The 26,240-nt window shown below is 39.6% G+C and overlaps 1 protein-coding gene across 11 annotated transcripts in view; it reads right to left on the bottom strand.

Annotated features, from left to right (window-relative positions):
• Positions 1 to 26,240, bottom strand: part of adgrl2a (adhesion G protein-coupled receptor L2a) — a 196,411-nt gene that overhangs the window by 5,354 nt on the left and 164,817 nt on the right. For 6 of the 11 annotated variants that reach the window (XR_004204698.1, XM_031800675.1, XM_031800674.1 and 3 more), the window contains 12 exons: positions 21,222 to 21,395; positions 20,405 to 20,614; positions 19,393 to 19,613; positions 18,722 to 18,788; positions 12,109 to 12,200; positions 10,735 to 10,779; positions 10,410 to 10,436; positions 9,647 to 9,815; positions 3,729 to 3,857; positions 2,838 to 2,934; positions 1,285 to 1,413; positions 127 to 144 (listed from right to left, as the gene is read on the bottom strand). Coding sequence is in view for 10 of the 11 variants with exons in the window: in XM_031800675.1 (XP_031656535.1) it covers positions 127 to 144; positions 1,285 to 1,413; positions 2,838 to 2,934; positions 3,729 to 3,857; positions 9,647 to 9,815; positions 10,410 to 10,436; positions 10,735 to 10,779; positions 12,109 to 12,200; positions 18,722 to 18,788; positions 19,393 to 19,613; positions 20,405 to 20,614; positions 21,222 to 21,395 (1,378 nt within the window). In the remaining variant the exon portion in view is untranslated. The remainder of the gene's footprint in view (positions 1 to 126; positions 145 to 1,284; positions 1,414 to 2,837; positions 2,935 to 3,728; positions 3,858 to 9,646; positions 9,816 to 10,409; positions 10,437 to 10,734; positions 10,780 to 12,108; positions 12,201 to 18,721; positions 18,789 to 19,392; positions 19,614 to 20,404; positions 20,615 to 21,221; positions 21,396 to 26,240) is intronic. The other 5 variants (XM_031800670.1, XM_020455355.2, XM_031800672.1 and 2 more) reach the window with 3 other exon arrangements.

The raw sequence follows: 26,240 nt of genomic DNA, 5'->3' as shown, positions 1-26,240 counted from the left end.
TTTGTGAACCACTTGCCCACTGAGTAAATGCCAATGACCATTGATGTACCAGGGAGTTGTTGTTTTTAATAAGCATGCTTAAATAAATTTACATTTGATAGGCAAAGTTAAGTTTTACTCCCATACTTGTCTCTCTGTAGGTCACTAGAGGGAAGCGTAAGGAGAAAGCAAAAAAAACATGACAAAATATACAATGTAATTAAAAAAATTGCATTGCATTGTAACATAATAATCCCTGCACACAAATTGAAATACTGGACTAACACGTAATATCTCATGATCATTTTGCTAAATGAACTGTTTGTTTATCAAACAGTGTCTAGTGACAGTTGTCAGGACTGGTATCTGTTTATACCTGAAAAACATATCATTGATCAAAATCAAATGTTGATCTAAATCATGGTGCGTCACATTCATGAATACACAAATATTCAAGTACAAACTGAATATTTCAGCTTGCCTGTATTGTAACGTATACGGTTTTCGGGGTAGGTTCACTCCAAAACACAAAATAAATAAATAGCAGAAAATCCTTTTTTAAAAGCTTAAGGAAAAAGCATAAATCGATAACAAAAAACTTTTTTTTTTAAACTTAAATTGTCATGTTAAATTGTCATTTAAAAAAATGTAAAAATCATTGCATTGTACCATAATAAGCCCTACACACAATATGAAATGAAATCATTTAGGTAAATTAACTGTTTTGCTTATCAAACAGCATCCAATGATGATTGTCAGGATTGGTATCTGTTCTGTTCTTTGCGTCACATTCATGACTACACAAATATTCAAGCACAAACTGAATATTTCAGCTTGCCCGTATTGCAACGTATACGGTTTTAGGGGTAGGTTCACCCACAAAACACTAAATAAATCAATCACAAATCATCAATCTTAATAATCCTGCAATTTCAGAGTACCGTTTGAAAGGCTATGACAATGTTCATACTGTCTTTTCATGGCAGTACATGGCAGTACACTGAATCACTTTATCTCATTCAAGAGAAACTTTAAAATACCTAAATGTGAAACTGCACACCAGAGGTCTCTTAATAAATCACAAACCAAGTCATACACACGGTGCTTTCTTACAACACTGATTTCAGCAACCGATGTCTGTTACCCATTTGGGGATCCTGCTGAGATCCAGATTGGAAGTTGATACTCGATAACGTTCTGATCTTGATAAGGCCACAATAACTCATAAAAAAACTAGTCAAAGTATAAAAAATGAAGAGAGAAGAAGAAGTTAACTGTACGTCAATAAGTGTTAAGTAAGCACACCTGGAGAGTTAAACACTGGAGCCCTGGGAGCGTTACATACGACTGTTTCAGCCAGTAAGGTGTTATAAGGGTTGTTAGTGCCTTGTGGTCGAAGAAGAGGGTTTGTTAGAAGATAATTGCCCGTCATTCCTGGAGGCGGTAAGACAGAAGAAGACAGATCAGTTTTTGGCATTGGTACAATGAGTGCTTTTTGGGGTGATTTATGGAACAAAATGTCAAGTACATCTAAAACTGGGCTATTATTTTCAGAGTAAATATTGAATTTTGGAATTTCTTTGGGAGGACAGGATATTAATATTATCTCTGGATGTCACTTGAGCAAAGTGTACAGGCATTTTGTGGAAGCAAGGATTAGGATACAGAGGGGATATAGAACATCTAAACAGTCACTACCACAAAAGGCACTTTTGTTCACCTCATTCTAATTCTACTACAATCTGCTATGTAAATGAGAAGCAATGTAACAACAGAAAAAATTTATAAAGTCAGCCTTTTTGTGTTTTTGTTATTTGACAAGAAAGGTAACTGGTGAAAAAACTATGCTCTCATTTAGCCTTCTATTGCTGTGGATATTAATGAATTGTTAAAACTGCATTATCAGGTATTTTCTGCAGTGCAAAGCTTTTTTTGTCCATTGCTCCTGCTAGGCCACAGTTTTAAGTTGAAGTCCTATGATGCAATTGCTTGAAACGTGTACACAACAAATGACCACACCCTTGTATCCTTAGTAAAATATCACACTAACACTAACTTCACCTGGATGCCAATACTTTACAATGTCAGACCTTTTCTTCAAATACTCAATTCACCCCGATTATAATGTTATAATGGATTTCTTGCATCACGTTTAAAAACTAGACATTTCCAGTCACATTTTTATAAACTGTCAGACTACCTCAGACTACCTCAGGCTAACCTCTTTCCTTGCATACGTGGAAAGCCATTTTAGAGCCATGCCGAGCCGTAAAGGCTGAACAACACACTAAGCACTCAGGGTCACCCAGAGTTGAACATCTTCTCATCATCATACTTGTGCTCTGGCTAAATAATAAATGACAAGGTTGTTTTCCTCCCTCCTGAATCCTTGAAATAGCAGAGGTCCCCTTACATACCGACCAAATAATGTGCCCCTGCGTGTCAAGCAAACATAGGTTTAAAAATAAAAACAAAACTTTATTTTGAGTTTGTTGGCATTTCCTTCTTCTTCTTCTTCTTCTTCTTCTTTTTTTAATGGACTGAGCCACATGAACTTTGGACTTAGGACAAACAGTACAGTGGCTGCCCCAATTCGTGTTCGACATTACTGCCCAAAATGACAGCACAAAGTATTTGAGGAAGGATTTCTGTAATCCTCAGTTGGCAGAACAGAACAGGGAGACTATCCTTGCTATCCCTTTGAGCACAGTGCCGCAAATCTTATCAAGCCCAAAGCATTCACTACAATTTCTCAGGATGTTAGCCCCTCTGTATGAAATCATTGGTACTTGAAAATGTATTTTATGTCTCGATGATGGTGAATGGTGTGTGAAGAAGAGATGAGGTGTGTGACTGACCTTGGTTAAGGGTGGAGGTGCTGTTGATGTCACCTGAGATAAAGGAGGACTCAGATTGCTTTCTTACGGTGTCATTCCACATTCTCCTGATACGGCTCTGTCAGATTAACAAGGGACAGTTATTAGGACTTAAAGAAGCCTGTTCACTGTTGAGATCAACTTTCATTATGTTTGCTGTATGTAGTGTTCCTGCATCGGCGAACCGACTCTTCACACAAAGTGCACCAAGTGCAACGTCTGGCCTCCACACATTATATTAACTCAGGCTTTGAGTGACTACTTTTATACTTCCTGTCAAAAGTAGTGGATGTAATAGGCGGGTGCTCCATAGGTTTAATGAGCCATTAAGATGGGAATGTCTTGTGATGGTTTGTCTTTCTATTGCCACTGTGACAGTGGTTAGAGCATTGTCTGCTATCAAAACATTTATAAAAAAGTGGTTCAATAGCAAAGGAATAATAAAGGAATAAACATAAAATTGTATTTGCATTCTTGTTTTTCAAAGGGTAAAAGTGACTGCAATGCTCTCAAATAGCGCAAATAGTTCCATGCACAGTGGCGTTAGTGAGAAAAAAAGATAAAGCGAGTGCTAAGGGGTAGAGTGGAAAAAGGAGCACATGCAATACAGTAGATACTGCGTGAAACAGTTAGCTTACTTTAAAGTATACATGTCACTGTTTAACTACAGTCTGTGTTTCTGGTACAATTACATTGGCCAGCGGTCTTGAAAAATATAACATTTACTTGGCGTTCTGATGGATTCAATGGATTCAGAAGTCATTGGAGACTCTCCTAGTTAACTATAATAGGTGATACTTTGCGGTAAACTGGGTTTATGCCAATCTACCCTGACATAAAGATGAATCCCAGTCAGAATCCCTGGTATAGTACCTGTGTGCCTGAGGAGTAGCGTGCACTTGTCCTTGTGGTGGAGGTCTTTGTTGAGCTGTGTGAGCTCTCAGTTGGTAAGCCACCACAGCAATATGTGTGGCGGAAACATTTGATGTACTCTTTACGGACCTGTGGAAGCAAAAAGAAGGGGGCGCCAAGTCAGTGGCTATGTTTATTTTGTGTGTACCTTTTGTTTGTGCTTACAGTGCTTTCAAAAAGTTTTCACACCCCTTTACTTTTTCCATATTTTGCTTTGTTACAGCCTGAATTTTAAATATATTAAATTGAGATTTTGTGTCACTGGCCTACACACAATACCCCATGATGTCAAAGTGGAATTATGATTTTTAAGTTCATAAAAAATTAAAAGCTGAAATGTCTTGAGTCAATAAGTGTTCAACCCCTTTTGTTATGGAAAGCCTGAATAACATTTGCTTAAAAAAAACCATAATAAGTTGCTCTGTGTGCAATAATAGTGCTTAACATGATTTTAAATGACTGCCACATGTCTGTACCCCACCTAAAATGATCTGTAAGGTCCTTCAGTCAAGCAGTGAATTTCAAACAGATTCAACCACAAAGACCAGGGAGATTTTTTAATGCCTCGCAAAGAAGGGCACCTAATGTTAGATGGGTAAAACATGTAAACATCTGATATTGAAAATCCCCTTGAGCATGGTGAAGTTATTAATTACGCTTGGATTGGTGTATCAACACACTCAGTCACTAGGGTCCAAACACATTAAGCCACTTACTTTACATATAAAACAAAGATAAAACAGTACATCATATAACATTATTACACCACTACATATCTACAATACCACCATACAACAATATTACAATGTACGTGTGTGTAGAGTGCGTGTGCTTGCGGTTGTTTGCGTATGGGTGTCTGTACTTTTGTTTGTGTTTCTTCACAGTCCCCGCTGTTCCATAAGGTGTACTTTACCTGTTTTTTAAAATCTGATCAGTTACCTGATGTAGAATTATGGACAGACTTCTCCCCATCTTAGCTTCTTTTGTATTAATATGTTTTGACCATGACAGTTTACAATCCAGGGGTACTCCAAGAGTTTATTCATCTCAACTTGCTTAATTTCCACATTATTCATTCCAAGATGTAGTTCAGGTTTAGGGTTTAGTGAATGATTTTTCCCAAATACAATGCTTTTAGTTTTGAAATATTTAGAACTTATTCCTTGCTACCCATTCTGAAACTAACTGCAGCTATTTGTTAAGTATTGCAGTCATTACAGTTGCTGTAGTAGCTGATGTGTATAGTGTTGAGTCATCTGCATACATAGACACACTGGCTTTACTCAAAGCCCATGGCATGTCATTAGTAAAGTAGAAAGGGGCCTAAACGGCTGCCCTGGGGAATTCCTGATTCTACCTGGATTATGTTGGAGAGGCTTCCATTAAAGAACACCTTCTGTGTTCTGTTTGACAGGTAAATCTTTATCGACAATATGGCAGGGGGTGTAAAGCCACAACACATATGTTTTTCCAGCAGCAGACTATGATTGATAATGTCAAAAGCCGCACTAAAGTCTAACATAACAGCCTCCACAATCTTTTTATCATCAATTTCTCTCAGCCAAGTCATTTGTGCTGTGCTTGTTGAATGTACTTCCCTATAAGCGTGCTGAAAGTATGTGGTCAATTTGTTTACTGTAAATAGGCATTGTATCTGGTCAAACTATTTTTTTTCTCCAAAAGCTTACTAAGGGTTGGTAACAGTCTAATTGGTCATGTAATGGCTGTGATAGGAGAAAACTGAGGATGGATCAGCAACATTGTAGTTTCTCCACAATACTAACCTAATTCACAGAGTGAAAAGAAGGAAGTCTGTACAGAATAAAAATGTTCCAAAACATTTATCCTGTTTACAATAAGACACTAAAGTAAAACTGCAAAAAATCAGGCAACTTCATGTCCTGAATTCAAAGCGTTATGCTTGAGGCAAATCCAACACAACACATCACTGAGTAACACTCTTCATATTTTCAAGCATGGTGGTGGCTGCATCATGTTATGGGTATGCTTGTCATCGGCAAGGACTAGGGAGTTTTTACTGGATAAAAAAATAACAGAATAGTGCTAAGCATAGGAAAAATCCTAAAGGAAAACCTGGTTCAGTCTGCTTTCCAACAGACACTGGGAGACAAATTCACCTTTCAGCAGAACAATAACCTATAACACAAGGCCAAATATACACTGGAGTTAATAACCAAGATGCCATTGAATGTTCCTGAGCGGTCTAGTTAGAGTTTTGACTTAATCTTTTACTGCAGTGGGCTAAATCATGGTCACACCGAGTGTTTCTTGGTAAGTCTTAAGCAAATCTAGTTTGAAACAAATGTATACACCTCACACACATGGTTATGGGTTTAAAAAAGAAGACACCTGCACCATGCCTGATGTAGAGTTGAAATGTATTCAATGTTGATTTTGCATCCCAGAAATACACTTTAAATACATCACAGAAGACTGAAATATAACACAACTGTTTGCCATAGAAACACCGTATTTTCAGCGTTTAAAAATATATATATGTTTAGTAATTATATAAAATATTAATAACATTCAACCCATGAGGCCACTAGGTCATTTGACTGCAGGAAAGGGCTACATTGATTTGAAAATCTATGGAAAGACTTGAAAATGCTTATCTAGCAATGATCAACAACCTACTTGACAGAGCTTGAATAATTTTTCAAAGAATGATGTGTAAATATTGTACAATCCAGGTGTGCATTGCTCTTAGCGACTTACCCAGAAAGACTCACAGCTGTAATCGCTGCCCAAGGTGATTTTAACATGTATTAACTTAAGGGTGTGAATACTTATCTAAATGAGATATTTCTGTATTACATTTTCAATAAATTTGCAAACATATCTAAAAACAGTGTGTAGATTTGTGGGAAAAAAATATATTTAATCCATTTTTAATTCAGGCTGTAACACAACCACATGTGGAATAAGTCAAGCGGTATGAATACCCTCTGAAAGCACTGTAAACCTAGTCCTGAAAGCCCTTGGAATATACCGTACCATTCGAAAGCCTGAGGAAGTTTTTGTCAGCTAAAAGATGCTGGATGATATATCCAAGCCATTTGTCCCTCCCAACAATTGAAATAGGCACATTCAAACAGAGGCAGATATTCAAAACCAAACAGCGAAATATTTTCACCCCCAAAATATCTAGATTTTGTCATTACAACAAAATTACATAAAACATTTAATATAAATTATTTCTGAATGTTAATTCTCTAAAAGATAACATGCTAGCAATGCTTGGACCATACATTAGCTTACTCTGGATAAGTTTTGTTTTTGAAGAGGGATTGAAAGGGTGGTTGTTTAAAAAAATGTATATTCATAGCAAATCAGCCAGCATCTGATGGCAATCAACACTCCACTCATATTCTTCCAACATAACCTTCCCCAGGCTTTTGAGAACAACGTGAGCCAAGTCTGAAAGCAGAGGCTATGCTAAGCCTACATTGGCTGTTATCCTATATATTTGTAAATTAACTCAAATAAATACAAATACAGGAGTCATGAACAAAGGATGGTTCATTATGCTCAAAACTGCATTGAAATATGTTTAGCGGAGAGTGGAGTATGTTGAGACAATTTTTTACATTCAGCATCACTACGTCTAGGGGAATATAATATTCTATAACATATAAGATAATAAGATATCTTAAGTACAGTGCCTTCAGAAAGTATTCACACCCCTAGACTTTTTCCACATTTCATTTTGTTACATTATGGCTTTAGTCTAAAATAGATTTTTTTTTATTAAAAAGGTTTTAAAAAATTTATAAAACATTTAAAACAGAAATACGTTATTTAGATAAGTAGGTGAATCCTGTTTCCATTGAACATCCGTGAGATGTTTATACATCTTGATTGGAGTCACCCAGTGGTAAATTCAATTGATTGGACATTATTTGGAAAGGCACACGCCTCTCTATATAAGGTCCCACAGTTGACAGTGTGTGTCAGAGCAAAAACCAAGCCATGAGGTCAAAGGAATTGTCCGTACAGCTCCAAGACAGGATTGTGTCGAGGCACAGATCTGGGGAAGGGTACCAAAACATTTATGCAGCATTGAAGGTTCCCAAGAACACAGTGGCCTCCATCATTCTTAAATGTAGAGAAGTTTGGAACCACCAATACTCTTCCTAGAGCTGGCCACCTTGCCAAACTGAGCAATCGGCAGAGAAGGGCCTTGGTCAGGGAGGTGTCCAAGAAGCCGATGGTCACTCTGACAGAGCTCTAGAGAACCTTCTAGAAGGACAACCATCTCTGCAGCAAAAGCCCAGACATGAACCCAATCTGACATCTCTGGAGAGACCTGAAAATAGCTGTGCAGCAACTCTCCCCATCCAACCTGACAGAGCTTGAGAGGATCTGTAGAGAAGAATGGGAGAACCTCCCCAAATACAGGTGTGCCAAACTTGTAGCATCATACCCAAGAAGACTCGAGGCTGTAACCGCTGCCGAAGGTACTTCTACAAAGTACTGAATAAAGGGTCTGAATACTTATGTAAATGTGTAATTTTTTATTTTTTGGAATTAGCAAAAAATTCTAAAAACCTGATTTTACTTTGTCATTATGAGGTATTGTGTTTAGATTGATGAGAAAAAAATACAATTTAATCCATTTTAGAATAAGCCTGTAACCTAACACAATTTGGAAAAAGTCAAGGGGTCTGAATACTTTCCCTGTATCCCTGAAAATAGCCAGAATTAATGTAAACACAACAGTTTTGAAAACATAGCTTGTCCAAAAATACTGGTCTAGGTATGGGGTAAATTGAGCATAGGAATTGGGTAAGTTGAGCCGCCTTGGGGTAAGTGAGGACTGGTGTCCTGTGACAGTGGGTGATGGTGCTGGTAGGTCAAAGTTGAATTCAAGGAATGGGGGTTTGGTATATTGTATATCTTAAATGTATGCCTACATTCAGATATAGATCTCTGTCTTCAATATTACTTACCCTTCCATTTATTGACCAGTTGTCTGGGACATGGATGTTGTTTCGATGTGCTAATTCGTAGGCAAGTTCTCTGCATTTGAGGCTACTAAGCCCATGAAACTGGTCTGCAAGATTCTTCTTATCGTTAGCAAGCTCAACCTTCATTTCATCAGATAAGAAGTTGTGCACCTCTGCTGCTCTGTTATAGGCTCTCTTTCGCACAGGTACATGTTTGTTCTCTTTTTTGTCTATGTACCTCTTCAATGTCATTCAGACTATATTTCATCACTTGCAGCTGCTCAAATGGACTTCTTCCCTTCTCTCACTTCCTTGGCTTCTCAAGAACCTCAAGGGGGGCTAGACCCCTGCTTGTTTACGGTGCATGATGATGTCTGCTCTGTAACAAAAATCTTGAGTTCATATGCATGACACATTGCACAAATACTATGCATATTATGGATAAAACTGACAAAATGTAATAATAATTTGTATGGGATATTGTGGCCATTATCTCAATTTGCCCCAAGGCAAAATGTTGACTTTATTAGCCCACACAGGTACAAGGATGCACTTTCATGCTAGGTTTAGGACCTCATATTGTAGCTTATAGAGACCCCAACCGATATACAAAACAATCTTAAAACATTTGTTTAGAGACAATTGACATGAAACCTATAGCACAATAAATACATTTGACTTTTCCATATGGTTTCTTCTTTTACCGAATGAAATGATTGACCTCTTCCTAAATATTTGGTCACCTGACTGATTTTGTGTATGGTCTCCTAGAAACAAAGGGTGACTCAACCAAACCTTTGGCTCAACTTACCCAACTCACCCCTCAACTGTTTAATGTGACAATTGATTCAGTCTCACGTAGTGTTTGTGCAACATTATAGTGCAAACTTATAAAGGAAGCAAACATACTTTTTTCTGGAGAAGGCAGTGGAAAATGAAGATGAACATTCCTTGGAAGGTGTTGAATATTGTGAAGAGGTAGGCCATCACCACAGAGGACTCGTTGATAAAGAACAAGCCGAACGACCACGTCAGTCCCATCAGGCAAAGCAGTGCAAACGCCCCCAGGACCCAGGATCTGAACAAACAAATATATTTTTTTTTAAAGGAAATCCAGTGTGAGGGAGATATTGTGTTCTCTTGGAATAACGATCAATCTGTGCTAGCTAGACCATGACAGGTGGACAGACTGGACATCTACACCGGCAGATTCAGCCAAGGAGTCCAAAAACTCAGACCACATTCACACAATGTTTATGGGACACGCGAGCTTTACTACAGATACTGTTCTTTTGGTATCATATCATATCTGGGGAGGGGGGGATCAATCTCGATAAAAATGATTACCTGTGTTTTGTCTCTCTTTCAACAAGTCTTTAATATTTGTATTATTTCTATAGAAAAGCCTGGAGCCGGTTGTGTGAAGGTCCTATGGAGCCTTCAAACACCTTCACAGGTGAAGACACACAACAGCAAACTGGATAGAGACAAGACGGACGGATGGGCGGAGAGACATGGGGATGTGAACAGTAAGGAAAGAAAATGAGGAGCACCTTGGAGTGATCACAGAGAGAAAGAGAGAGAGAGAGAGAGAGAGAGAGAGAGAGAGAGAGAGGCAGAATCAACTACAGGCTGAAGAACAGTCTCAGACTTCTGAGGCTAATGTCCTTACTTGATAAATGGTTTATTATCTTCATAGCTAGAGAGCATGATAAGCGGGAAAGAGAAACACAAATTAGATCAGACGCATCACAGCGTGGTTAGTTGGCATTTTGAGGCAGAGATCTTCACCTTTGATTTTAGGAAAATTACGAGGGAATGAAATTAAGAGGCTAACAAGTAGCGAGAGTCTGTGTGTGTATTTGGCTGTTGATGAAATTACAAAATGTGTAAACTGGTCAGTTCAAACCACTTGCGTGCCGTTCAATTTGTGTTTATATCACTATGTCCGCTCTGCGATGAAGACAATTTGGGGGAAATGTATGGTGAAAGCTTACCCAGGCAAATCGGTATTATAGTAGCCGTCACAAACGCGATAATTACTGGTGTGGAAGACAGGACAGAGAGAAAAGAAGAAACGCAACAGGAAGAGAAACGAGAGACGCTGCAGATTAGCTTTCCCTTTGACATGCAACATGCAATGACACTGGTGCTATGCTGATTCCCATCTATGTGGTTGACTAACCAAAGTCCTTGAGGATTGGTGCAGACAACATAAGACCACAAGAAGACAACAGAAAATACAGTAATACTTATACGTGTACAAACATTGCTTGGAGGAAACATGTTATGCGGTGTAGTTTCATTACGCACCAAAAAGACAATATCCACTAGTGATTCAACTGCAACGTGAATGGAACACATGTAGAAATAGAATGTGAGCAAATGTGCACATTTAAAACACATAATCACCTAATGCATTTCATTAAACATTGCAGAGGTGAACTGGATGTCTATTGGCACTACTTATGGTGTGTTTTTTAAATTTATAATAGTAGTAATTAGACCACTAAAAATAAATGCATCAATGCTCCTACACACAGTGGGATGGAGCTGAGTCGATGTTGTAATGTCATGGTGTGAATTGGTTAGGGTTAGGCTATGCAACCAAGCCATGGCATCGAAAATAACACTACCAAACCAATAAACCAAAATGCCCATGTCTTTCAGGAGCCCCTGTATTCTGCTCACTTATTTCAAGCACAATATATAGTTTTTTGTCAATGATAAACAATCAAGACTTTGGAAAACATTTACTTTCCCCAAAGCAAAACACGTAGCAAATGCAGAGGTGACTGAGAAAACCACACTCGTTAAGAGATGGGGAGGGAGTGGAGTTAAGGGAGGGTGGACTTCTTTTCTAGGACTCAAATTGTTTTTGTTGTTCCATGGGAATCACATGACAGTGCTTCCACTCATCCCACCCTGAAGCCCTAACAGCGTATACTTTGAGCCAGAAGCTTACGAATGGTTTGTGCCATGCCAACACAATCCAGTGGTCGCTGACACAGAGGAATACAACAAAGACTAAAGACCATTCACAAAGTAAATGTTGTCATCATTGCAGGACGGTCATGCCATAATCCCCCACCCGAAACCACCAGTCTCTGTGTAAAATATGATCTCCCTGGAGATCAATTGGAATTCCTCTGGTCAATTTTCTGTATGGACAATTTAAATGTGTACCAGATATAGATACATTAATGCTACCGACAAGGACACAAATTCGACTTATAAAAAACATTACCTCTACAGTACATAGAACATTTTTACCATGGCATACAGTACTATTGTCTTTATGGGTTTGTGGAAATATCTGTTTATTGCCAAGAATATTGGAAAATGTGCATTTACCCAGAATCTCTACTTACTTGATGTTCTCCAATCTGCTGGAGTCTGGTTTCAGAGTAGTGGAGTGCTTCCCCATTTTGTACATGGTGATGACCAGGAAGATGAGATTGAGCTGTCAAAACAGAGTAATGGCTTTGTTAATTGATGGAGATTAATGGCATGGTGAAGGAGAAAAAAACTGTTAATTTGTCCATAACTATTAAAATAGGAGTGCCTTCCCGAGCTTCTCTCATCCACTGCCCTAATGTAATAGACATCTATCGTCCTGCAAGACACAGACAAGCAGACTGGCGCCAAATGTTGTGTCATTCTATATCAATAAGACCATGAACATGCATTAAAATCCCTCGCAGTCCAGCCAAAAAACACGGCTACAGTCTGGCAACTATAAAACGCTATATGGAACGCAGTATATTTCTCCAATTCCTGTGCAGGAAAATAGACAGACAGGCAGGGAGGGAGAGATTCCCATCACTTTCACTTCCTTGTTTTAATACCAGATGAAATCCTAAGAAAGCCAGTGGTACATATCAAGTTCAGAGTGGGATACTGTGTGCTGTATCTTTCAGCCCTTAAAAATTTAGAGACACAAAGAGGGAGCTGCATGGGCCAATCAGGAGCAGCTCCAAATGATTTACTCCTAAAACTATCTATTCTGAGACAGAACCGGGTCTCTGACTCTTGAACGCACGCACATACGCATAGCCTACTATCTACACTACCGTTCAAAAGTTTGGGGTCACTTAGAAGATTTCCTTGTGTTTGAAAGAAAATCAAATATTTTGTTCATTAAAATAACATCAAACTGATCAGAAATACATTGTAGACATTGTTAATGTTGTAAATGATTATTGTAGCTGGAAACAGCATATTTTTTATGGACTATCTACATAGGAGTACAGAGGCCAATTATCAGCAACCATCACTCCTGTGTTCCAATGGCACATTGTGTTAGCTAATCCAAGTTCATCATTTTAAAAGGCTAATTGATCATTAGAAAACCCTTTTGCAATTATGTTAGCACAGCTGAAAACTGTTGTACTGATTAAAGAAGCAATAAAACTGTCCTTCTTTAGAATAGTTGAAAATCTGGAGCATCAGCATTTGTGGGTTCGATTACAGGCTCAAAATGGATAGAAACAAAGACCTTTCTTCTGAAACTCGTCAGTCTATTCTTGTTCTGAGAAATGAAGGCTATTCCATGCGAGAAATTGCCAAGAAACTGAAGATCTCGTACAACGCTGTGCACTACTCCCTTCACAGAACAGCGCAAACTGTTTCTCACCAGAATAGAAAGAGGAGTGGGAGGCCCCGGTGAACAACTGAGCAAGATGACAAGTACATTAGAGTGTCTAGTTTTGAGAAACAGATACCTCACAAGTCCTCAACTGGCAGCTTCATTAAATGGTACCCGCAAAACACCAGTCTCAACATCAACAGTGAAGATGCGACTCCGGGATGCTGACCTTCTAGGCAGAGTTCTTCTGTCCAGTGTCTGTGCTCTTTTGCCCAGTAATATTACATTTTTATTGGCGAGTCTGAAATTTGGCTTTTTTTTCCAACTCTGCCTAGAAGGCCAGAATGCCGGAGTCACCTCTTCACTGTTGACGTTGAGACTGGTGTTTTGCGGGTACTATTTAATGAAGCCGTTTCCAATTACAATAGTCATTTACAACATTCACAATGTCTACACTGTATTTTTGATCAATTTGATGTTATTTAATGGACAAAAATGTTGCTTTCCTTTCAAAAACAAGGACAAGTGACCCTAAACTTTTGGATGATATTGTATGTTATAAACAGGGTTCATACAGACATTGGCAAGTCAAATTCAAGGACTTTCAAGGAATTCTTCAAGCACTAAATTGCAATTTTCAAGGGCCTCGATTTTATATTTAAAAGTATAGAAAAAAACTCTCGCCCAAAAGCATGCAAAAAGTGTCAAAAAATTATACATTACAACTTTAAGACTAACGCATTTTATAGTTCTTCCTAATGGCACTATGCATTTGCATTCAAATTATGATGACATTCTAAGTATGACAGGATAATATGGACATTGCCTGACTAAATAGATTGCATGCGTGACGATTTGTAATGCCTACCCGTAGAGGTGTTGGCGATACAAGCACACTGATAACGCCTGTCCACGTAGGCTAGCAGTAGCATTATGCTCACCCTCGCCATTTGAGATGCAACCAAAAAAATAGTTCACTTTGTATTGGAACGCTTTGTATGGAAAGCCAAGTTGAAGCCAACATTGTCGTCCTCACAATAACTGCACATGGTTTTACTGCAAAAAAATGAACAGACGAGTGCAACCCATGTCAATTGAAACGACGGGAAACAAACAAAAGTGTCTCCCTCTCACAATTGATCAGAAATCAAATTTCGGGATAATTATATTGAGCAGTCCGAGCATATAAATCGGCTCCAATAATTTCAAGGACTTTTCAAGCACAAAATAGAGGAGATGTCAGATTTTCAAGGTATTCCATCACTTGATTTTCTGAGCTCCAAATTCAAGTACTTCAAGCACTCTGTGTGAACCCTGGACGAATGTAGAAAGACTGCTAATAAATCATAGAAACAAACAAACAAACAACCAAACATGTTTGTTCTACTAATATAAACCTTCCACAACTTGATTTCAGAAATTAAAGAAATTCTGGTGAGGGGTGATTTAACTATATTAATTTTAAATAGTTTACTTAGTTGAACATGAACAAAGCTCAATTGTCTCAGGTTATCTTCTGAATGCTGCAAGAGCGAATGAAAGAGAAAAAGAGCGTGAAAACACCAATGTGAAGGAATGAGACAAATGGAGGTGCTTTGTGAGCTCCATAATGTACTGGACATGTCTGGCTGTTCATTCACGCTCCCCTTGCGCTCTACTGCACTCTGCTATGAAAGGGGTAGCTAGGTGATCAATATCTCCCCCTCCCCCACCTAATCAACCAGTGGAGTCACAGAACAATGAGCAGAGCATAACATGCGAAGGCGAGAAAAAATAACATAAATGGAGCAGCTCCTTTATATCATGGACTTTCATAGTGATGCAGCGTTTTGTTTATGGCGCCATCAGACAAATCATTTTTGTCACTTCGCTTGCATGAGTCGGGCACATGGAAATGCCTTTCACACACCCTGGAGTGGTGACATGGATCCAATGAGACAGAGGACGGAGACAACAGTACTTTAAAGGACCCTAGCTAGCATAGCACATGTTCACTACCCCCACCAACATGCTTTCTCTGCCTTCCCCAGGGCCCAGTCTACCTAGTGAGAGTGGCAGCCTGCAAGCTACTAGGCCTGGGCCTCTCTCTCTCTGCTCTGAACCATCACCGCTAGCCAAGCAGAAGCATCTCTGCCACACTGGGACCGAGGAGAAAGCTTTTTCCTGAGCGAGTATGTGTCGAGTGTGTGCTACAACCCTGAACTCCTTGTGAACTGGGGATGAAATATTAAAGGTGCAGATGGAGCTGTCTGGATGATAGGAACTGCTTGCGACGTGTCATGATCCAAAGGCTTGCTGTTAAAGCATCTCAGGCATACTAATGGTTTCCCCCCACCACTCATTACTTCCATGTTCCTTCTTCATGGAGCTAATACCCTCTGTGCCCGGAGACAGGGCCAACTAACCTCTTGCCTGAGAACAGGGCTGAACAGAGTGCTTCTTCAAGCTTCACTTCAAGTCTGGGCTTTAAGACGGCTTTCAGGGAGGTGGGGGGAGTAAAAAAAAAAACTAGGGAGGAAGAGGAAAAACAACATTTTTGTGAGTGCTTTTCACTGAGCCTGACCAACTTGGGTTAGACCAAAAGTTACACAGCGGGAGAGTATGGTGTTCGAAGACAGGAGCTGTGGCTGCTGCAGCTAGCCACTGAATGTGAGATTGAATGCTTTTTTTGTCTGTCTGTGTCTTCCTCTCTCCTATCTCATTGACAAGGACAAAGCCAATTTGTTGAGGAACCAGGGTCACAGGTTGTGGAAAACCTTGCTCCCACACATTCCCTTGAGATCCCCTACCCTTGTGCTTCACCGTTTGTTGTCAATTTCTGCAAAAAGTAAAAAAGCATCATTACGATACCTCCCTCCGCTAGAACTGCAAATCCTCATTCCTGTCCAACATTAGCACTGCAACAATATATCAGTTTTGTCAGGGTCACCGTTTTATCATGCAGGTCACTGGGACTGGGATTCCGGATTATCATCTCAACAGCCAACACATTTTTTCATGCAAATAATTCTGAAACCAAAGAGAAGAAGAAAAAAAACAATGTCCAATTTAGAGAATAAGAGCATCTGCTGACACGGGGATAAATATTTATCACATCCCCTTTAATTTGCAATTTAAGGGAATTGTATTATATTTCTCTACTGAACGGGTAAGTCGTTCGTGTGTTACAAAGCCTTGCTGGCCAGCCGTTGTCATAAAGCAGCAAAGCACCGCAATAAGATGAGGAAAAGAGGAAGTCCTCCTTCTGGCAGCTGTGTTCTCACTCAGGGAGATCAGCGCGTCTGTAAATCCAGCCATTACGCCCGATAATGAACACAGCGCTGAGCAAATATTGCTCTTCCTCCCTCTTCAGTTTGGAGACTGTTACCATTCACCTGGTGTGAAAGAGGCCAAAACAATAGACAGTCAAAAGGGCTCTGACATCCGATGAATGCCACCAGCTATTTCTTATTTCTTTTTTTCCAAATGGGAAAATAATACTCCCCCGGGCCTCTTCCCTGGGAGCCACCGAACCTCCATTGATCGAGTTGGAGATAATAATGTCATGACCAGTAAATAACGCTTGAACAGCACAAACATTGAGTGAACAAAACAGTAGGAACATTTGCTCTCAGAACAGCCTCAATTCGTCAGGGCATACAAGGTGTCGAAATTCTTCCCATGGTGACTCCAATACTTCCCACAGTTATGTCAAGTTGGCTGGATGTCCTTTGGATGGTGGAACATTCTTGACACACACAGAAAACTGTTTGAAAAGGTGTGAATAACCCAGCAGCATTGCAGTTCTTGACACACTCAAACCGGTGCGCCTGGCAACTACTACCATACCCCGTTCAAAGGCACTTTAATATTTTGTCTTGCCCATTCACTCTCTGAATGGCACACATACACAATCCATGTCTCAAAGCTTAAAAATCCTTCTTTAACCGGTTTCCTCCCCTTCATCTACACTGATTGAAGTGGATTTAAAAAGGGATATCAATAAGGGATCATAGCATTCCCCTGGATTCACCTGGTCGGTGATGTTTTTTTTGTAAGGACTTACAGACTCATGGTCAAAACATATAGACAAAGGTTGCTAAAACGGGAAGAGGTCTGTCCATGATAAGGCATTGCTCTGCTTTCTTGACATCTCAGTCAACCAGACAGGTCCTACAGGCTCTAGTTTAGTTGCACCTGGACTATTGCCCAGTTGTGTAGCCATGCAAAGAGGGACAGGTAAATTGTAGTTGATCCAGAACAGAGCAGCACATATTGCACTTAGATGTAAACAGAGGGTGAATGTCAGGAACATGCATGTCAATCTCTCTCGGCTCAAAGTTGAGGAGAGATTGACTGCATCACTAATGGTCTTTGTGCAAGGTACCGAACTGTTTGTTCAAGCAGTTAGCACACAGTTCGGCACACTGTTGCTGGATCGAATTCCCGAGCTGAAAAGGTAAAAATCTGTCGTTCTGCCCCTGAGCAAGGTAGTTAACCCACTGTTCCCCGGGTGCCGAAGACGTCTGCACCTCTCTGATTCAGAGGGGTTGGGTTAAATGCGGAAGACAAATTTCAGTTGAAGGCATTCAGTTGTACAACTGTCTAGGTATCCCCCTTTCCCTTATCAGTACAACACAAGACATGCATTCCGAGGTCTCTTCACAGTCCCCAGGTCCAGAACACAGGCTAGGGAAATGCACAGTATTACATAGAGCCATGACTACATCAAACTATCTGCCACCCAAGGAAACTCATGCTAGCAATAAAACCAGATAAAAGAACACCTTACGGCACCATGGGGACTGTGAAGACACAGACATGTTTTATATATTTTGTATTGTATTTTGCACTGTATTATTTATTGTATTATGTAGGTGGGTGACCTTGCACGAATCCTTGGCTTGTGCGAGCTGCCACGGCTCAAAGGGCAGGAGCCATCTCTTGTTTCTGAAGCGTGAGGCAGAGGCAGGATATTATCTAGTGTATATTATGTGTATTATGTATATTATGACTATTATATTATGTATATTATTTGTTGTGTTTAGTTTCCTGTTTGGACCCCAGGAAGTGGTTAATTCTGGATCCCAATAAATACTACTAATACTACTAAATACTACAGCATGGAGGCATGAAAAGAACTGAAATGTTTTGTATTTTGTGTCCTCCTTGTTCAAAAATGGATTTGAGCAGGAAACGTTGGGTTTCACAACAACAACAAAAACATTCTAAGATACTATTTGACCTTATGTCTTTTCACACTGTGGTTGTTGTACATCTCATCGGTCCTTGATAGAGACAATTGCGAGTAACTATGAACATACTGTATCAGTGTGGCCAACCACTGAGGAACATTTTTCTCTCTCTCTTTTCCTATCTCTCTCCCCCTGCCTCTCAGGAAAAGAAAACTAACTTACCATGATGATGAAGGTGACAGGTCCTAAAAAGCTCCATATGAAGTGATTGTCCACTCTTAGCCAGCAACTACGATGGAAGATAAAACAAATATTAGGAATCCGTAAAAGAACAACACACACGTAAGAGGAACAACTAAACCCAGTCTATCAACAGCCTCCTTAGGCCAAATATTAATGCACGGGCATGAATTATGAGGACAAAAACGTACCCTGCCCCTGTTAACACATGGTAGTTAGTTTATTGTCAAGAATCTATGAAAAAGCCACCTAAAAAAGCATGCAGTTACATGGTTACACAAGACAAAAGTGAGGACTCTTAGCCTCAACCCTGAAGCTTAGCTAAAATACTATCATTAATCTATGTAAAAGCCTTTTTCCAGACAGCACTCCTCTCTTTAAGAGAGCATTTAAAAACAAGAGGTCGCAGGAGGGTCTTTGAACAGAAAGGCATTAATGTTGCCATGCCCCCCTAGAAACCACAGTGTTGAGTCTGTCAGGCTCTTTAAAATGACATAAAAAATGGATCAGTCCATTCCAGGAAGGGGTCCCAGGTGCAGACAAAAGCAACGACAGAAAATATAGTTCTTAGTCACAGGGCTGCGTATACACACAGACTAAATGGACTAAGACAGTTTTTTAGAGAACAAAATAGCGGAAACATTTTTACGTACGCTTTCTTTGTCCCGTAGCTCCTGTAGTCGATAGCAGCAGAGACACCCACCACAATGGCTGGGAGAAGGTATCCAGATACATAGTAGTACTTTTTCCTTGAATGTTCACTCTCGAAAACTTCCACCATCATCAGGTACAACTGAACGCCCTCCAAACACATCCAGGAAAACGAGGCCAGGAAGAAGAAATGCAAAATCCCAGCGACGATGGAACAGCCAACCTATAGTGGATGGATTAATCGTTTCAATTGATCAAAATACTATAGATATTAACTTGAAATAAAGTAACAACTTATGAGGAATTAACTGAGCAACAACATTCCATGTTAATCTTCTCAAATCCCAATGAAAATGATGTCATTTAATTGAGTGCGATTGTTATTATACAGTGGTTATGTGCATTTCAATGTAAGTAATGAACAGAAGTAAAAGTTATCACGCTTCCCTTTGAAAGACAAGAAAATATTCAAACACACTATGCTTCCGTACAGGTTCGCTCAAGTTCGACCTTGCAGCTGGCTGCTTAAAATGACAGTTGTCTTGAAAGGCTAAGTGCTGCAGGCTCCATGGTCAACCTATTTGAATTACTTCTGGTTTTGTCCTTTCATTGAGCCTTGGTTGTACAGTGAATACTGACTGTGTGGAGGTGGAAGGTACTATGACTACACAAAGGCCATGGAGAGAAGAAGAACTAAAAGAGAATACCGAGGAAATTAAAGAACTAAAAAGCGTGCAGAGGCTGTATTGAGTGTTTCAGAACGTTCTAAACGATAGCTTTCAGTGACGAAGAAAAAGGTGGAAAGTACTGCATGACATCCCTCCTCTGTAATCCATATTAATGGTGCTGTCTTTCTGACCCATGCCATGCAGAGGACAAGTACTGAAGGTTAAACACAACTATGTTTGAAAATCACATGACTTTCACATTGAAGGGTTTTTAGTTTGGGGTGCAATAGAAAAATATACATCAAATAATATATTCATAAAAAAGTGGTAAATCTGTGCTGCTTACCTTGGGTTCGGTCATATCAATACCGATTAGGAATATTAACTCGGCAATGAAGAGATTGATGCACAGGTTCTTGTGGATGGTGTTGCGATCGCTCTGCAGGCCCCGGAAGAAGCAGAAGGTGAAAATGCTGATGGCCAAGCACACCAGCGAGACAACGATGCCCACCCGGGTGATGACAGTCAAGAGTAATTCGTGCACTCCAACTTGGCCCTACGGGGATAACGGATGGGGCATATTAATATGCCTGTTTTTGTCAATAAAAAAATAGAGGACGGCCAATGCTTCCATACTTCATTTCGGCAAGAGCCATGGGAAAATTACTTTTCTATTTCATAGGAGACATGAGGAAATAAATGCTCAGCAGCCATCAATCATGGACTGAGCCCTTCAGATGAGTACAATTAGCATCTGATAGAGGACAACTGACTGGGTGGAATTTAAAGCAAGGCGCTGTAGTTAGGCAATGTCATATTAACTCCTACAGAGGCTTTTTTAATTCCTACAACCTGCATACACCTGAAAAACATGACATTTTAAACATGGAGTATTAGGCCTACAGACCCTCATGAAATACACTTTGTGGTACAATAAAATCATTGAAATTAATGGGCTTTAGGAAAATGAATTCATCTAATGAATAGAGGGAAAAAAATATGAAAGATGATACTGCAAATCTACCAAAATGTACATTAGAAATAAGTGTATTTAACTATTTGATCTGTGATTTCTTTGTACTTTTAAATTGGTTTAAAGTCTACAAATTGTTTTACCCAAGAATAAATCAATTAATCAATATACCAAAACAGGAGCTGCTTACCGAGATTTCCCGATGTGCCATGAGAACTGCAAAGTTGGTGAGATGACTGCAGGAGCAGGTGGTGTGGGTCTTATTGGAGCCCAGGAGCTTGCAGCCCTGGGTGGACCAGTATCCCATCATGCTCCTCTCCGAATAATTCCAAAAGGAGCAATTGGAGTTGAAGTAGTGGTCCATCTGATGATAAGATTAAGTGTTGAAATAACTGACTGTCCAAATTATAATATGTACAGAACCTATGAACTGTTTTCCACTCGCATAAAGATACTGAACTGATAAAGGGGAGGTGCATAATGCATTTTCTTAATTTATTTAATAAAATAATATCTATTTTGGTTGCCTACTTACTAAATCTACCAAGGCAATACCAACAGGACCCTGAACAGCTTCTACCCCCAAGCCACAACACCACTAATTAGTTAACAAAATAGCTACACGGACTATCTGCATTGACCCTCCCTGTACATTGTAAAAAAGAATTTGTTCTTAACTGACTTTCCTCGTTAAAAAAATAAACATCAACTTGGTAATTGTACCCTGTGATAAGTGATAAAGCCTGAGAAGCCGGTGTTTGGAGGATGTGTTGTAGACCAGAGATGAAATCCCGAAACAAATCCAGGGTTGTGACCCAACCTGGCTAGTTGTTAAGACTAGGTTCCTTTTGGCAAACTCCAAGCGGTCTATCATGTGCCTTTTACTGAGGAGTGGCTTCCATCTGGACACTCTACCATAAAGGCCTGATTGGTGGAGTGCTGCAGAGATGGTTGTTCTTCTGGAAGGTCCCATCTCCACAGAGGAACTCTGGAGCTCTGTCAGAGTGACCATTGGGTTCTTGGTCACATTCCTGACCAAGGCCCTTCTCCCCCAATTGCTCAGTTTGGTGGCCAGCTCTAGGGAGTCTAGGTGGTTCCAAACTTCTTCAATTCAATAATATTTTTTAAGCTTTTTTTAATTGAACCTTTATTTAACTAGGCAAGTCAGTTAAGTCTGAATACTTACAGTTGAAGTTGGAAGTTTACATACCCTTAGTACCTGTGGATGTATTTCAAAGCCTACCTTCAAACTCAGTGCCTCTTTGCTTATGTAAATAAGGTATTTCTGTTTTTCATTTTTAATATGTTTACTAAAATGTCGAAAAACCTGTTTTTGCTTTGTCATTATGGGGTCATTCCAGAAGATAGTCCCGACACAAATCTAGAGTTGCTTCCCAAGTCGGCTGGTCGTTTGTTCTATTGGTTCGGTTGCTAGAGACGAGACCCAGTCGTTCAGTCTTTTAATTCAGTATCAATGGATGCAACCCAGTCTTTTGTCCTAAATTGTTCTTTTCTCCTGCTTGCTAGCTAGCCAACTACGGCTAACTTACAAAAAGTGCAACCAAAATAACAGCAAAGTAGACGCATTTGCATTTGTTTAAGCTGTTTTCTAGTACATTTATTTGGATACATCAATAATGCGCTAATGAGGAGCGATTTCGCATGGCATAGAAAATGTGCCCACTCATCAGGACAATGTTGTTCAGAGGAGCTAGCCAACAACACAGCTAAAACAATCACTTCAAACTGAAGCTGGAAAGACTGCAAACTAGCTGCACTTGGTTTAGGTTTACACTTTTTCAATTGACATTTCTTTGTATATATATATATATATCCATATGATTTCAGCTGATTCATGATTTCGACTGGTTGAGAAACGCTACCTGCCTGTTTGTTCATCATGTTATTATTGTTTCTTTATACAATTGGCTTGTCTTTGGAAATGAACAATTTCCTGGATAAAGAACGGACTCATGCGTAGCCCTCTGGGAGTCCGTCTTGACAACTTTAAAAGACAAAGGATAATTGGTGCTCCAGTAATTTCGTCTGACATTGTATGCCTAATCTATGAGTTAATTTGTTCCTCCATCAAATAAAACGGGAATAATTTATATCCTAATGTTGATATAGACAGTGCCTTCAAAAACTATTCATATCGCTTGACTTATTCCAAATTTAGTTGTGTTACAGCCTGAATTCAAAATGGATTACATTTATTATTTTTCTCACCCATCTACACACAATACCCCATAATGACAAAGTGAAAACAGGTTTTTAGAACATTTTGCAAATTTATTGAAAATTAAATGCATTACTCATTTACATAAGTAATCACACCACAGAGTCAATACTTTGTTAGAAGCACTTTTGGCGGCGATTACAGCTTTGAGTCGTCTTTGGGATGTCTGTATCAGATTTGCACATCTGGATTTGGGGATTTTCTCCCATTGTCCTTGCAGATTGTCTCAAGTTCTGTTGAGTTAGATGGGAGCGGCAAGTGAACAGCAATCTTGAAGTCTTTCCATATATTTTCAGGTCTGGGCTTTGGCTGGGCCACTCAAGGACTTTCACATTTTTGTTCTGAAGCCATTCCATTTTCAGACCACAGAATCTTTTCATTAACTTTCACATGCCATTTTTCAAACTCCAGGCATGCTGTTGTGTACCTTTTTCTCAGGAGTGGCTTCCATCTGGCAACTCTCCCATAAAGCCCAGATTGGTGAAGAGTTGTAGATACTGTTGTCCTTCTGGCAAGTTCTCCCATCTCAGCCAAAGGAACTATGTAGTTCTGTCAAGTGGTCATTAGGTTCTTGATCACCATGTTGACCAAGGTCTTTCTTGCCCGGTTGCTCAGTTTGGTCGGACGGCCAGCTCTAGACAGAGTCTGGTAAGTTCCATATTTTTTTGATTTCCCAATGATGGAGAACACTGTGCTCTTTGAAACTTTGAACACTCGAGAAACTGTTCTATACCCTTCCCCAGATACAGTTGAAGTCGGAGGTTTACCTACACCTTAGCCAAAAACATTTAGACTCAGTTTTTCACAATTCATGACTTTTAATCCTTGCAAAGATTCCCTGTCTTAGGTCAGTTAGGATCACCACTTTATTTTAAGAATGTGAAATGTCAGAATAATAGTAGAGAGAATTATTTATTTCAGCTTTTTTTCTTCCACAATAAGCTTCCCACAATAAGTTGGGTGAATTTTTGCCCATTCCTTCTGACAGAGCTGGTATAACTGAGTCAGGTTTGTCAGCCTCCTTGCTCGCAAACACTTTTTCAGTCCTGCTCACACATTTTCTATAGGATTGAGGTCAGGGCTATTTTGTCAATATATCCACATAATTATCCACCCTCACGATGTCATCTATTTTGTGATGTGCACCAGTCCCTCCTGCAGCAAAGCACCCCCACAACATGATGCTGCCACCCCTGTGCTTCACAGCTGGTATGGTTTTCTTCGGCTTGCAAGCGCCCCCCTTTTTCCTCCAAACATAACAATGGTCATTATGGCCAAACAGTTCTATTTTTGTTTCATCAGACCAGAGAACATTTCTCCAAAAAGTACGATATTTGTCCCCATGTGCAGTTGCAAACCGTAGTCTGGCTTTTTTATGGCGGTTTTGGAGCAGTGGCTTCTTCCTTGCTGAGCGGCCTTTCAGGTTATGTTGATATAGGACTCATTTTACTGTGGATATAGATACTTTTGTACCTGTTTCCTCCAGCATCTTCACAAGATCCTTTGCTGTTGTTCTGGGATTTTTCATCTCTAGGAGACAGAACGCATCTCCTTCCTGAGCGGCATGACGGCTATGTGGTCCCATGGTGTTTATACTTGGTTACTATTGTTTGTACAGATGAACGTGGCTTGTGGAGGCCTTGTGGAGGCCTTCAATTTTTTCTGAGGTCTTGGCTGATTTCTTTTGATTTTCCCATGATGTCAAGCAAAGAGGCACTGACTTTGAAGGTAGGCCTTGAAATACATACACATGTACACCTCAAATTGACTCAAACTATTTCAATTAGCCTATCAGAAGCTTCTAAAGCCATGATATAATTTTCTGGAATTTTCCAAGCTGTTTAAAGGCCCACTATGATTGTAATACAGTGAATTATAAGTTAAATCATCTTTCTGTAAACAATTGTTGGAAAAATACTTGTGTCATGCACAAAGTAGATGTCCTAACAGACTTGTCAAAACTATAGTTTGTTAATAAGACATTTGTGGAGTAGTTGAAAAACGAGTTTTAATGACTCCAACCTTAGTGTACATAAACCGGAAGTTTACGTACACTTAGGTTGGAGTCATTAAAACTCAACTGTATATTCCTCATCACAATTCTCTTTCAAAGATCTATAGTCAGTTCCTACTCTGACATGCAATGTCAACTGTGGGACCTCATATAGACAGGTGTGTTTCTTTCTAAATCATGTACAAACAATTGAGTTGGCCACAGGTGGACTCCAATGAAGTTCTCAAGGACGATCAAAGGCAATTGGATGCACCTAGGCTCAACACCCTATTTAGTACATTTTGAATTCAGTCACATGTAATACAACCAAATGTGGAATAAAAAAAAATATATATTTATATACAGGTAACTGACAAAATAAAGGAAACACCAATATAAAGTATCTTAATAGGACGTTTGGCCACCACGAGCTGCCTGAACAGCTTCAATGCACCTTGGGATAGATCCTACAAGTGTCTGGAACTCTATTGGAGAAATGCGACACAATTCTTCCACAACTAATTCCATCACTTGGTGTTTAGTTGGTGGTTGTGGAAACGGTGTCTCAGGCGCCGCTCCAGAATCTCCGAAAAGTGTTCTATTGGGTTGAGATCTGGAGACTGAGACATACACACACACCCTTTAAACTGTGTGTGTATCGGTCTGTCTCATTCACCAGATCTGAATCCAATTGAAGACCTACTCGTCTCAGTCACACACACATACATTGGGGCAAAAAAGTATTTAGTCAGCCACCAATTGTGCAAGTTCTCCCACTTAAAAAGATGAGAGAGGCCTGTAATGTTCATCATAGGTACACTTCAACTATGACAGACAAAATTAGACAAAAAAATCCAGAAAATCACATTGTAGGATTTTTTATGAATTTATTTGCAAATGATGGTGGAAAATAAGTATTTGGTCACCTACAAACAAGCATGATTTCTGGCTCTCCCAGACCTGTAACTTCTTCTTTA

The sequence above is a fragment of the Oncorhynchus kisutch genome, linkage group LG21, assembly GCF_002021735.2.
Source record: "Oncorhynchus kisutch isolate 150728-3 linkage group LG21, Okis_V2, whole genome shotgun sequence".
NCBI classification, from domain to species: Eukaryota; Metazoa; Chordata; class Actinopteri; order Salmoniformes; family Salmonidae; genus Oncorhynchus; species Oncorhynchus kisutch.
The sequence above is the reverse complement of the archived record's forward strand: the minus strand, read 5'-3'. Positions and strand labels throughout refer to the sequence as shown.